The sequence below is a fragment of the Phaenicophaeus curvirostris genome, chromosome 2 (assembly GCF_032191515.1).
Source record: "Phaenicophaeus curvirostris isolate KB17595 chromosome 2, BPBGC_Pcur_1.0, whole genome shotgun sequence".
Taxonomy (NCBI): domain Eukaryota; kingdom Metazoa; phylum Chordata; class Aves; order Cuculiformes; family Cuculidae; genus Phaenicophaeus; species Phaenicophaeus curvirostris.
Window position 1 is genome coordinate 57,561,792 of NC_091393.1, and position 14,288 is coordinate 57,576,079.

Sequence of the window (14,288 nt, forward strand, 5' to 3'; positions counted from 1 at the left end):
CATAAATAGACACCTTTTATTCTCCTGAATAATATCCTGGATAATTTTTTTTCTTTCAAACTCTGTACAGAAATCAAAGAAGTGATCTATGACCATTGTCTAAGAAAAAAAGATATCCTAACCCTAAAGCTGCAACTAATCTAAGTATTATCTTCTCTGATTTATTTCTTACCACAGATAATCTGCACACACTCAAGTACAGTTGAAACATACTATTTCACATCTAGGTAGCCTACAGCCTTAAATTCCTATAAACTTGACCCTTTCAGGAAGTCTTTGGATATATAAGCATTTAAGGAGAGGTAATTCTAAAGATGATAGGGGAAAATCAACCTGGAAAGAAGATTGTGATGAAGGGTTTGCGCTTTTTTCTTGTGTCTTCAAGCTATTGGAGACATGGTATTTCATGTCTGTCACTATTGGACTTCTCTTGGAAAATCTAAGGCAGGAATTTACACGGACTGCTGGAACACTCTCATACTTGTTAGTGAAGTTCTCCATTTCCTCTAAACTGGATTCACTTTAGCAAGCACCATAACGAAAATTCTGTGTTAAAGTATTCTGTGAAGAACTGGGAATAACAGAGAGACTATAGCAGTAAATTACTATTTTGTGCCTATTTTTATTGCATAAAGCAAAAACTGGATGCCCATATAAAATAGATAGGTTTGATTATATCCAACAACGTGCTTGTCCATAGTCTTGTATCATGTACTGCTGTTTGCATCCACACTGATTATAAATTCTCACCACAGTTAACAGGTGCTGGGATGCAACTTGAAATTGAACCATGAATGAATAAGGAACACAAATTTGTAGAGACAGACATGTGCTAAGGTTCCAGACTTTAAAATTAACAATGAATCCTACTACCAACCTTGAAAACATTCAGGACATGAGCTGATGTTGCCAGATGGGACTACTTCCATTGACAATATTTTGCTTAACTGCCAACTTCATTTAGACTTTGGAAGTATTTGAATACTGGTCACGAATAATTTTGACATTTCAGAGAATCTACCTGAATTTAAATCCAGAAATTTTAATCTAAATCCATCTAAAGCTCCGATTACATCTAAACATCTATTTAAATACAGTCTTCCACTAAGTTGGAGTATCAACACCAGACAGATAAGACAGTCCTCTCCCTTCTGTAATCAGTACGAAAAATAAACTTTTTGCTGCTTAAATGACTATCGTTTTATTTGTCAGTATGCCCCTTGTGTTGTTAATTTTAGTTTAGGCTTTCGAACCACTACGAGTTTTATCAATCTACCCTCCAAAAAAATCCGCACGTAACATGCTAGAGGTTTGGGTTCTACCACATCCATTTGGGAATACTGGATTACTATCAGTTTTTCTAACACCACATTTCCACTCATAGCAAGTTGGTGTAAAACACTATCATAAGCAACATTCTGTGATACCTACTACTTTTGCCACATTTGTAAGGATTGGATCTATCCTAGATAATCTAGGCTAGCACAAGGCAGGGTTTTTTTTCCTATTGACAAAATACTGTCAGCTGTCAGGTGTTACTGATTTCCTTGTAATCTCTTATGTACATAAAAATAGCTAATCTTATTTTGGTTTTGTTTTTATTTTTTTAAATTAAGCTAAACACATAAGCCCTGCAAAACACTTCAGCTGCTTTTCGAAAATATGGATATTTTTCATTGATTTTTCATAAATAAGGGGCAGTCCCTGTCTTATAGACACTGTGCATTGGAGACAGAATGTAGCATCTTTCTTTCAGCCAAACTAACTCAAAAGAACAACAACCTCTGTCATCTGTGGTGGGTTAGTCTTGGTCAGCAACCAAATACCCACTTAGCTCCTTGTCCTACCTTCACCCAACAGGACAGGGGTAGAAAATAAGATGAAAAATCTCATAAGTTAAAATAAAGACAGGGAGATTGCTCAACAGTTACCGTCACAGGCAAAAGAGGTTCAACCTGGGGCATATTAAGTTGATTTATTGCAAGTTAAAATAGATTTGGATGGTGAGAAACAAAGACATAAATTAAAACACTTTTCCCTGCAGTAGTTTACTTCTCTTACAAATTTACAAGCTGATCTCTGAGAAGACACTTTTCCACCATGCTTGACAGGAGCTGCCTTCAGAGGTTGTAGATTGTTGTCTTTCTTCCAATTCCTTTGTCCCCTCTCTGGTCCTTAGCAAGGTATCCTAGCTTCTGGGCTTCCTTACCTTCTAATTTCTGACTGTCGACTTTCAGCCCCAGTATCCCAGCGTCTGAGCAACCAGGTAGTAATCCATTTGTCTGGCTGGCAGATACAATCTTCCTCAAGGTCTGCTCAGGGACCAGGTGGTTTCTGCCTATAGAATGACTTCTGTCACCTCCTTCTCCTGTTTCCTTGCCATAGGACCAACTCCCTGATCACTCTTCCTCCTTCCTTACTAATCGATGGTATGGACTTGTCAATTTCTGCTTCCAGATTTTCTTTTAGTGGGTTGACTCCTGTAGATAGAATTTGGGGTGCTGTCTGAAATGTGCTGTCCTCAGATGTGGTAACTGCCCTAGGCACCTGCCAAAATCTTCCCACACACCCTGCCACACAAGGACTGACCACATCAGGGCACATTTCTCTGTCACCTCACCAACAAGTTGTTTCCTCTTACACCTGGATGAAATCAGGTTCCACATATCCAGCAATGTCAGATAATAGTACCGAACAACTTACACTCACAATGTCTTGTCAATATTGATAATATTGGCTTGTGGAGGGAGGGCATTCAGGAAAAGTTTCATCACGCTATCCTGAAAGCTCTGTCACCTTATGCTTAGAAGGGTTTTATCAGATACAGAAAAAAAATTTACTTGACTTCTGTCATGTACTGGGTCCACAGCAGAGAATTCATCCATATCTTCACTGCTAAGTGTCCAAACTTTCAGAAGAGGTCACTCGAACAGCAATTGAGATTCATAGTTCTACAACAGCCTATAGAGCAATGTTAATGGAGACCACAAAACACTGGAAAGTGTATGGAAGTAAATTCCTACATAGCCCATTACCATGTGTTGTATTGAAAAACAGCAAGCGCACTAATATATCACTTCTTTCCTAAAGATTCTCATGCATTTGTACAAACCAGTGTGTAGGAGTTTGAGAGATCATCAATTTTCAAAAAGCATTTTCATTTCCAACTATTTATCTAATGTGTCTCTTCTCCAATGATTTCAGTGTAACTCTTAAAATTGGGGATTTCATTTTTGTCTTTCATTCGCTTTGTGTTACCACACAGATGCTGGCAAGTTAGTTACATGCTTTGTCTTGATGCATCATCCCAGGGGATACACGAGATTCATCCACCTTGCAAGATTATCACTGAAACTAATTGATGCTTATTAAGTAATATAAAACCCAGTGGCCTGCATAAACATGATTAGACACATGATGTTGAGTTTCTTTCTACACAGTCTCTTCACATCAAAATTAATTTCTGCTAGAAATCACCTGAGTTCCCTTAAGAGTATAGTTTATTTTCTTAGCATAATTTTTTGCTTTGGTTACTCCAATACTATTCCAATCATTGTTTTCATATAAAGCCGTGACCAAATTTTTGCCTTCTCCTTTCCTTTTTATTATCAGCCGGTTTTCAAAGGCTTATCATCCTTAATTTCATAGCTTAATAAATGTTCTAACTGAACTCTCCATTACATTTGCACACTGTATTGGCTTCTGAACATCTGCATTCTCCCTCAGGTGGGATTAAAACCTCTTTTTCTGTCCTGTCTTAATCCCAGCTTCCCTCCAGATGCAGAAATAGGAATTCCCTTCCTTCTCACTAATGCAACAGACTCCCACTTCCAGTAGCAAAGGAGACTGAACTTCTATTTAGATCTCCAATATGAACTTGGGAACATTTACTTAAATGCAGCACAAATAGGTTCCTAACTCCATCCCTGAGAAGATTTGTAGAATCATAGTTAGCCCACCCTGGAAAAGACCCAGTATGTAATGACCTAGTCCTGGCTCAATGTAACCCCTGTAATTCCCAATGTATCAGTCCCAGGTGAAACTGAAGTAAAATTTAGTTTCCAGCTCTCTGTCTCATACCTTTAATTTAGTTAAGCTGAAGTGTGTCTGCCTGCTTTGACCAATAGCAATACTGAAGACAGAGCAGGAAGAGAGTTATTTAGCCAGGTGTCCCTTTGTAAAGGCTTCCTCTTTACAGTGAGTCAGAGAGGAATATGTGGCTGATACAGTGTGGCTGATAATAAACTTTCAGGTAAATTAAAAGCTTTGTTTAGTTCATTATTGCCAAAAAAAAAATATCATTCACTCCCACTTTCCTCAATTAAAAGGATGTTCTTAAAAGGCTTTTGGGTTTTTGCTTAGCTGGGTACTTGAATAAAAAGACTGAACAGCATATCAGAGCAATGTTAATGTGTGCCTCAGTTCCTGTTTGTATATAGATGACCAAATTCATAGCACTGCAGTTTCGCAGCAACTTGTTTGTGAATAAGTTTGCTAGATTTGCCATTTTTTTTAAATCGCTCAATTAAGACAATTCAAAGAAAATGTCTTTCCTTGTAGTTCTGCAAGGACATATAAAATATGTGCAAACCCTATAATATTTTTTATTTCAACCATCTGTTGGGCACAATCTAGACTATGCAAAGCAATTGCCAGTCTGTTTTACAATTGCATCAGCCCACACAGTCCTAAAGAGGACTCTCTCGTACTCAATTACCAGCATAAGAGTATGTAAAAACCTATCTGAAAAGTGCATTGTGATTTCCTATGAAATTCCACTATTAGCATTTAATAGGTGAGAATTTCTGAGAAAAAGCTCAGAGCAATGCTGTTGGGCATATTTTGAGACATACAATTGAACTAGAGTAACTAACACTTGGTAAAGGTTTTTAGTCAAAATTTCAACCTGAAATGTTCCATACATCCATGGAGTAGGGGATCAAGTAAATGATAAGGATAAATGATAGGAAACTAAGGCTTGTACCACCACATTACCCAGATTTTGTGCTTAATGTAGGAGAGTGATTTCTTTTGGCTCTATTTATGGCAGCAAAAAGAGGGAGCACCAAAATAAGGTGAACAATAAGACACCACTACAGAGGGACAACAATACATGAAGAGAGCACAGCATTGCCTCAAGATGCAAGGCTTTTACAAAATGACTGGAGATGCTGTAATCCAGACTAATTTCATTATAGTTAGCTTCTTCAGTTCACAAAAAAAACATACTTAAAACATGTCAGTCCTGAAATTTTGCACTATTCTTTTTAAATTATGTATATTGAATGATGCAGATGAAAAGCATATGCACAAATCTAGGAGATAATACCATTTTCAATACCACTGTACTCATTATTTCATTTTAATGCTGATGGCTTCCCAAATGTGCTATCTTATCTACACATACTTCTAGAGATAGTCTCTTCTCCAATACATTGCAATTAAAGACTGAAAAATAAAAACTATGAAAGGGGAGCAATTGGTTGCTTTCAGATTATTACCTAAAACAGATGAACTATCTGACTTCTAGAAAACACAATTGTGAAATTTGAGGAATGATACAGTCAGGGAAAGACCAATATTATTGGATAGACCAAAGGAGAGCAACCCAGTGATGGCAGACACAAAGACCTCAGGGAAAGAAAGGTACAAAAAAAAAAGTCTGGCAGCTCAGAATGACAGCAGAATAAAAAGGCAGCAGCTGCTGAGTAGGTATGGAGAAAACTGTTAAAGGCCTTGAAGAATAGTGTTTAAACAACAGATAAGAAAGAAACAAAGAGTGAGTAGAAGGATGAAAAAAAAAGACAGTCTAAAAGAGAAGACAGAAAATGTCAGTCCTCATCATACGAACTAGATCCATCGAAACAGAAAACCAGACATAAAGGAATTGCAAAAATAAAGTTGAAAGTCAAAGAAGCCTCAAAATAAGGATTATCACAAAAACGAATATGTGGATAGACTATACATGATCAAACTAAAATGACCAAATTTCAGTGGATATCTACAAAAGTAAACGCTAGAAGGAAAAAGCAACCATTCCCATTTTGACAAAAACAGCCTTAGCCTATCAAATACACATCTGCACTGTTACTCTGGGGAATATAAAAACATGCGTGCATACTGACTTGGCCATTAGCAAGTCTGCATAATATCAATGCCCTAGATTCAAACAGCAAAGATCAGAACAAAACATACAACCAAGAATGATAGATTTTAATTATAAGACTGGAAAATAGTTCAAGTAATCAAGACTATTCAATAATTTGCAGTTTCAGATTGTCAGAATACATTCTTAGTGAAAGATGACATGAAATTTTACTACATGTCACACTTCCAGATAACAGTCTGAAACCAGAATTCTTCACTCCCTGCTTTGGTTCTAAAATCTGCATATGAAACATTCCCCTATAGTGTGCAAAAGCACAAAATCACTATAGTTGTATATCCATATATAACAGTTAGTAACTAACATTTACTTCAGCAGAAGTTACCACCACCAATTAAGCTGGCATACATCTTCATATTCCCTTCCTGAGATCTGCTTTATCATCTTGACATTTATTTTCATTCATTAGATAATGAAATATGAAAATTATGGGTAGCCTGAGTGCATGGTTCCCACATGAAAGGACTGCCTGCAGAACAAGAGGGATTGGAGAGGCAGAGAAATCACACTTATATCCTTACCTTCCAATTAGCAGGAATTCCCCAAGAACTCCCAAGCGCCTCATGGCAATGAGGATCCCCCTCACAGTCATTCCCTCGCAGAAGCAAACCACCACTCTAGCTTTGGGTAATCTTTCTCGCAGCTTGCGCAGAAGGCGATCAAAGCTCTTTTCCCCAGCATTGCTGTAGATCTTGTCAGAGTGAGCAATGCAGAGACCCTCTTGGGCAGCCAGCTCTTTGAAGGCTTCCATTCCACTTTCCCCATAATTTCCTGTTGTTAACAAAAAAAAAAAAATGGTTGATATTATAACATGCATTTAACCAATTAAGAGGTGGCTGTGAGGAAAAATGGAAAATTTTCTTTCAAAAAAAAGAAAGAAAAGATCAGCTACCAAGAGCAAAGGAGGCTCATTAAAGTGAACATACTTGGAACTCAGTGGAGAAAGATGTTCACGTATCAGTAGGTCCTAACTGACTTGGATACTGCAAGTTTGTTCCCTTAACTTGATTTACCAGTGAATATTAAAGGCAAACAAGGGATAGACAGGCAGAAAAGGGGACAAGGACAGTTCAGACAGTAAGGATAAAGCTTTATTAACATTTCTATGGCAAAAACTACAGTTCTGCTAGTCCAGAAGAACAGTCACAGTAAATGCAAAAAACAGTAAAAAACTTGATGGTCCATACAATATCAAAGCTGATTCTCAAATTCCCTTCATTTTTTCTATTTATACATTCTGGAAGCCAAATTAACAGCTTTATAAAGCTCAGTCTGCCTTCATCTATGGAGACAGGTGAAATCTCAAGTTTTCTTTGAATATCTCAAGCCTGCCATGAGCATAGGATTTGTGATTAACATCAATCAGGCAAGAGGAACAGATGGATTACAAAAAAACTGCCTATTAACAGCTACATGAAATGGTTTCACAAAGAGAAGCACGAATTTTGTGCTATTCACATTTGTGGTGTTTGCTTCATTACTGAGGGAGTAACAGCAGATATCCTGATCATTTCTAGACATAGATCTTTTAAAGACAGGAGTGATTGAAGAATTCCATCTTCCACCTTTGCAGCAATAGTTTGAAACAATAAACTGCAAGGAGGAAGATCTCTGAACCAGAAGAGAAAATTCAGCAAAAGACAGTTCAGGCTTTCTTTATAAATCCAATACAAAAGGTGCATTTTTCCAGAAACAAAATTGCCACAGATCAGACACACTCTGCAGACACACACTGACAGTCATAGTCACACTAGGATACAACCAAACCTGCTAGGTCTAGTGTCAAGCACAAAACTCAAGTTTCCCAGCCTTTTGTACTGAATTGCCCTTTTCTCAGAAATTTGCAGCACAGCAGAATGGCCTCTTTTCCAGTCTATGACTTGATGTCATGTGCACCAAGCAGGTCAGTCTGCTTTTTTTTCCTGTGAGCCAGACATAGAAACACAGAATTGTATAGATCAGAAAAGACTTTTAAGATCATCGAGTCCATTACTTAACCTAGAGCTGCCAAGTCACCACTAAACCATGTCCCTAAGCATCACTTCCATGCATCTTCTAAATACCTTCAGAGATGGTGACATATTCCAAAGTGGGAGCAACGCCGTTGCCCTGGATGGCTGTGTGGTGGGCAGAAGAGGGGAAGAGCTGTGCATGGGGGGAATATACTACCAAATAGCCCCCACTATGGGCTCAGCACTGTAGCCCCATCTCATGGCCCTGTACTTCACTAAAAGTTGTGGCCTCATATAAGGCTTGTCATATGCTAAGAAGAACATAGGTGGAGACATTTCCAAGTATTTATAGGCCATAACCCACAGGACCTGAGGCTAAACACTTTGAGCTGTACTGCTTTTATGACTTTTCTCAGGTGCCAGACTAAAGCAGGACAGCCTCATTGCTGACTTGCCACTAGCAAGCACCTTATGCTTTGGAATGAAATAAGTTTCCCAAATTAATGTGGAACTTTATGCAACACAAATTCAGTTAAAACCAGTAGGATTACTCTTAAAATCTTACTTAAGAACAGCCAGGGAATTTGAAGCAAAAATTAAAGCTTTTTAACCTTCATGTGAGAGAAGTACCGGAACATATTTCCAGCAGCAGCACAAAGAAAGAAATCTGATGTTAGACTGATGCTAGCTCAGCTCACAAAAGCATTATATAACGTAGATGTCTGCAACAGCCAGGGATGAGACTTGATGACCCAGGAGGTCCTCCCAAAGTCTGTTTGTTGTGTTCATAAAGCAAGACAGTGTGCAGCACACCTTCTCCTTCAGGGGAAAGGACCATGGAGAAAATGAACATGTGACAGGCGTTAGACACATTGTTCAATGCACTCAGTTACCAGAGCAAGCACAATGTAAAGGCATATATAGAACACAAAACACTAATTAATTCTGTACAACAGCCAAGGACATATCCATCTGTATCAGCTTGCTGGGTACATCAACTTCAGTGAACACATGCAACAGCTGAGGGGGGAAATGTGTAATGAAAGATCTATGCAAAATGCTAGTCAGCAAAGAGTTACAACAGGGTCATGCGCTGAGGACTATTTTTCCTTTGAAAGAAAAGATCCAATCTTATCTGCAACTGCTATTTGTTACAAGAATCATTTGTGAAAAGCCAAAGTATTCATTATGGTGAAGCTACAAACAACTGATTTCCATTCTGATCTGTACCCAAAACCAAGTAAGCCAGTAACATACTTTGAGCCCCACAATATCTTGCTAATTTTTAACAATTTTTTTTCTCTTTTTTTAGGTCTATTCAACTTGTATCCTGTTCAGAGAACCAACTGTTTTCTTATGTGTTTCTAGCAGATTCTGTACAGCAGTGTAAAGCTAAATTCTAACCCTGTCGTGGCTGCGATTTTACTCAAAGGGTTGTCATGGCACTCTTCTCTCAGTGCCAAAGACAGCTTTGCTTCTCCACTGTAAAAATCCCATATAAGGCCATTCCTGAAAGGGCTCCACATACCTAAAGATGCTGGTGAGTGCTACATGTAGCAGGAATTACTCTTATTCATTGCATTCCATGCAATAAATGTCTTAACAAAAACAGTAAGATGCCGTATTAAATATCAAAAATGGTTTTTTGATCAACAGAAGACAGACAAAAGATGACAGTACCAAAACTTTAACCTCATAAATTGCTCCTGTGAGACAGTGTGCATTACGCTTGTGCCACAGCTACACTGCAAGTAGCACTATTTGTTTGTATTAACATTTGAGCACCACGGGTAGGAGAATCCATGAGCTCCATCTAAAAGTTTTATATTATTCGTTTTATTAAAGCTCTTAGGCAAATTTACTCCCTATTTTTTTAAGTGTCAAAAGAAACAATTATTTTTCCTTTATGAAATGAGTGGAAATGTAGTCAAAGCAATGAGATGCTTATTAGAAACCTAGACATGGTCCTCTTGTGGGATGCGCAGAACAGCTGTTTGGGTCTCCCCAAGCCACAGGAGGGAAATAGCCGTGTCTCCAGACACCTTATAACCACAACAGTGGGTCTAACATAAATCAATGTCTCATTTCATTCAAGGACAGGGAGTATTTGTGGGGCAGTGTAAGAAAATATGAATCATTCATATTTGTGCTGCAGAGAATATCTTCTTGAAATATAAGCTAGTACCTGTTTAAAAATAAATCTTAAAGAGGAAGAAAAACATAATGCTAAAGAGGAAGATTAAAACTGTTCTCTTTCACTCTGCTTTCAGTGGCTATAGGAAGTATTGGCTACTTCGTACTTCTTTAGAGACCCCTTTAGATACATATCTACAAGAACATCAACAAAAACCCACAGTAGAGGACTGTAATTGGGATAACAAAAGGCAGGAAGCACAAGATACGTCACCTATCTGGCCCGTGAGCAATGTCTTCAGCTAAGGTCACCTGTTCCTCGCCATTATGGGCTTATTTGCCACGTTTATTTCTCTAAACACCAGTAGTAACCACAATCTAGATGAAAGGTGAAAATGAAAAACCGCATATATCCTGCAAACACACAGCAAAGGAAGTGCACCAATAAGACAGTGACAAAATCTAGCTTCAACACAGTGTACTAGAGAGATAAGTCATGCTATAGGAAGGTCCTCCTTTTCACAAATAACAACTGAGAAACAATTCCCTGTCCTCTTCTTTCCTCTCCCAGCACTACAATCTGTTTGTTCACCTCTCCCAAGCTTGTAGATACATTGCTGCAGGTATGAAATTTGTGTTCAGTACTGATTCACTATAAAGCATGTCTTTTCTTTAGCTAATTAACTGCTTTTTGACAGAGAGAAAATAGCAACAAGAGCAATGCATAACAGAACAGCAAGGAATAACACTCAAAACTTCTCTGCTGGAAAAGTATTTTATCTGGGAATTGCCAAACAAGGACATGATCTGATTAAGTTACTTCCTGATATGTTGCAGTAACTGGTAAAAACTAGTGGCGATCTTAAATACGACAGTAACTGTGCCGTGGTCAAATACAAGTCTGGGAAGACTGGAAGCTTTTGGACCACCAAACAAAAATTAAAAAAAAAGAGGGGAAAAAAGGCAAACAAAGAGTGCCAATTTTCTGTCTTATAGTGTCCTGTGTTTCTTTGAATAGGGTCAGTTAATAAGTAAATGATCTAATTCTCATTTTAATGTACTTCTTATCAGCTGAATCATATTAAATTGTCATGCGCATACTCTTACTCTGTTGCAAACTAACATTAAAAAGTTCAACCATCAGATTTAAACTAGTATGTCAGTAACAGGTTGGGAACACATACACAATCAGCTAATGTGTCTCAGATGACAAGCAGTCACTTTCTAAACTGTAATTATTCAACCACTTACTTCCATTTATCCACAGCTTTTATTGAGAGAGTTAAAACCAAAATCCAATGTCTACACTTAATCCCTGAATGTAGCAGACTGACAAAAAAATAGAAGTTTTAGAAATGGATGTGCCTATGAGTGCTATTTTGGTATACCCCAATCATAAATAATACCACACTCATACAAAGCAGCTCTGCTGGCATGTGACTTCCAGGACCATTGAACTGACAGCATCCCTCCTCTGCCAGACTTCTCTATTGCAGCGGAAAGGACAAAACCCAAAACTTCCCTGTTTCCTGAGAATATCTTTTTTCAAGGCTTAAATCTCACTAATGTCAGGAAAGGCTGCAGTTTACCAGTTATGAGGGGAGACCTTATTACTCTCTATAACTACCTGAAAGGAGGTTGTAGAGAGGAGGGAGCTGGCCTCTTCTCCCAAGTGACGGGGGACAGGACAAGAGGGAATGGCCTCAAGCTCTGCCAGGGGAGGTTCAGGCTAGACATCAGAAAAAAAAATTTCACAGAAAGGGTCATTGACCACTGCAACAGGCTGGCCAGGGAAGTGGTTGAGTCACCATCCCTGGAGGTATTTAAAAGACAGGTGGATGAGGTGCTGAGGGGCATGGTTTAATGATTGATGGGAATGGTTGGATCCTGTGGGTCTTTTCCAACCTAGTGATTCTGTGATTCTGTGAATTGTGTTTCCTTTTTCAGTGAACCCTCTTCACTTTAATGTTGTATTTGCCACCTAAAGCGCTTTACCACACTGTCTTTTCAGAGTTCAGATAGCTTCCTCAACACCACTTTCTTTCTATACTGAGTATATCTCACCTCAGATGTTTTTACGGGACAACTCAAAAGCAGTCAAGTTGGGCTATTGGAGCACTTCACAAACCCTAAAGAAGCGTCCACTTTACAACAAGAAGAATTCTTCATGGACAGGAACTCCAGTTCTGTTATCAGTCAGGACAAAGCAGTGGAGAAAATACCAAAAGAAAAACTTTGCTAGACCTAAAATCTTCTTCTATTCTAAGTAGTTTGCAGTTAAGTGAGAAAAAAAATGCTTTACAAAGATGATTGAAGCAGCTATTTTAATTTCTTAAAGTACTATGGCTTTAAAGAAGAGAGAAACATGTCCTTCCAACAGTTTATTACAGGTTGAATGTCAGAGAATCACTGTAGGTATTCTTTTCCTGGAGACCAGCTGGATTTCCCACGGCTTCCTGTTGCCACACAGATCACGTCTAGCCAACCAGCTCCTCAGCTTTACATTAACTCTTAACCTGCTACCATCTGCAGGTGTCACAAACCTCCTCACCAACAACAACTTGCACCTCAGGCCAACTCATGGCTCTGTGGAAGTCAGCAGTGTATACACACTGTATTCTTTTAAATTATCTTAGCAAAGTTTTCTGGGTTCACCACAGGTTTCAAAGCAACTGCAGTTCAGCCTGACAAAAGCCAGAAGGATGTGTTAAATGAATTAATTGAGTCAGCTTTGATACACCACAAACCTCTGCCATCTGTGCTTATTTTCTCCAGAACTTAAGGCCCCTCTAGAAATGCATAAAGTGAGCTGTTGAGACCAGACTAGTCTTTTTATTTTCTGAAGTCAAGTAAAAATTACTACAAGGGAGAAAATGAAAGTGGAAGATGAAAGAGTGGAGTTAGATGATTGTTATAAAACAATACAGGATTCCTGTCATAGTCCAAGTTTTCAGAGAGATGAAACTATATTTCAGATAAGAAAAAAGTGCATGATTTTAGCAAACACTAGGTTATCTTCTGTCTTTAATTACAAGGTATGCACATTCTGCCAATAGTTCACCATAGTGATGCATTATCTCAGCAGAGAATACCCAAATAGAAATAAAATTCTGCTGCTTCATACAGCAGTTACATTGAAGCCTTCATTTTGAATGAGGCAGGGGCATCATCTTAAACAAGTAATTGATATTCTTGTCAGAAATACAAGCACAGGTGAAGTCAGTCCCAAAGTAATGAGAGTATCAGTGCTAAACTGCACTTCCTTAATAAAAGAAATGCCAAAATGTGGTCATATGCCAATACATTTTCCTAAATGTATTCAAAGACTACAGTCAGTGCTTGTTTATTACGTGTCTAACAAGGAGCTTTAGAGATTTATTTATATTGTAATGGAACCATTTCAGCTCCAATCCTGGCTGATACTAGTAACAAATTGCTGAACATAGTGATTCTGTTCATGATTTAACATGAACAAGCAAGTAGCTTCCAGTTTTCTTCAAAATGTATTAAAAATAATCTAGTGATGCCTAACATTAATTGTTGGTTAGTTCTGCTGGTTAGCATTGGTTGAACAATGAGTTACAGATGTTTTCTGGTTCTTGATGAGAGTGGAGAAAGTAAATAAAAGAATAATTTCAACACTTTCTTCTGAATAATCTCTCTTGTTTTTTTCAAAGATTGCTTTGAATATTTTAGTTAGTGAAATCATCTACAAAATTAGTTATAGAAAGAACACCCAAAAGGGACATGCATCATTGAAACAAATATCTGAAAAGCTACTGACATGGACTATAACCCTAGAGATGAATATTCACTGCTATTTTGGCTTATATATGATTTTTAGACACCAATTCTTTCAGCTTATGTGAGCCACAGCTCTAGACGTTAATTCTGTAAGGTTTGGAATAGCATCTAAATAATAAGTCTTAGTCTTTTGTCTAGAAAACTATACCTAATCATAGCTATCTATCAGTGGAAAAAACTATTCAACTAAATGGAATAAACTTCTGGGTTTTATTGTGAAAGAGAAGACAGAT

General features: G+C 37.9%; 1 protein-coding gene across 4 annotated transcripts in view; it reads right to left on the reverse strand.

Moving 5' to 3' along the window:
* Nucleotides 1-14,288, reverse strand: part of GRM1 (glutamate metabotropic receptor 1) — a 181,874-nt gene that overhangs the window by 139,311 nt on the left and 28,275 nt on the right. For all 4 annotated transcript variants that reach the window (XM_069852173.1, XM_069852174.1, XM_069852176.1 and 1 more), the window contains exon 3: nucleotides 6,688-6,937. In XM_069852173.1, coding sequence (XP_069708274.1) covers nucleotides 6,688-6,937 — 250 coding nt within the window. The remainder of the gene's footprint in view (nucleotides 1-6,687; nucleotides 6,938-14,288) is intronic.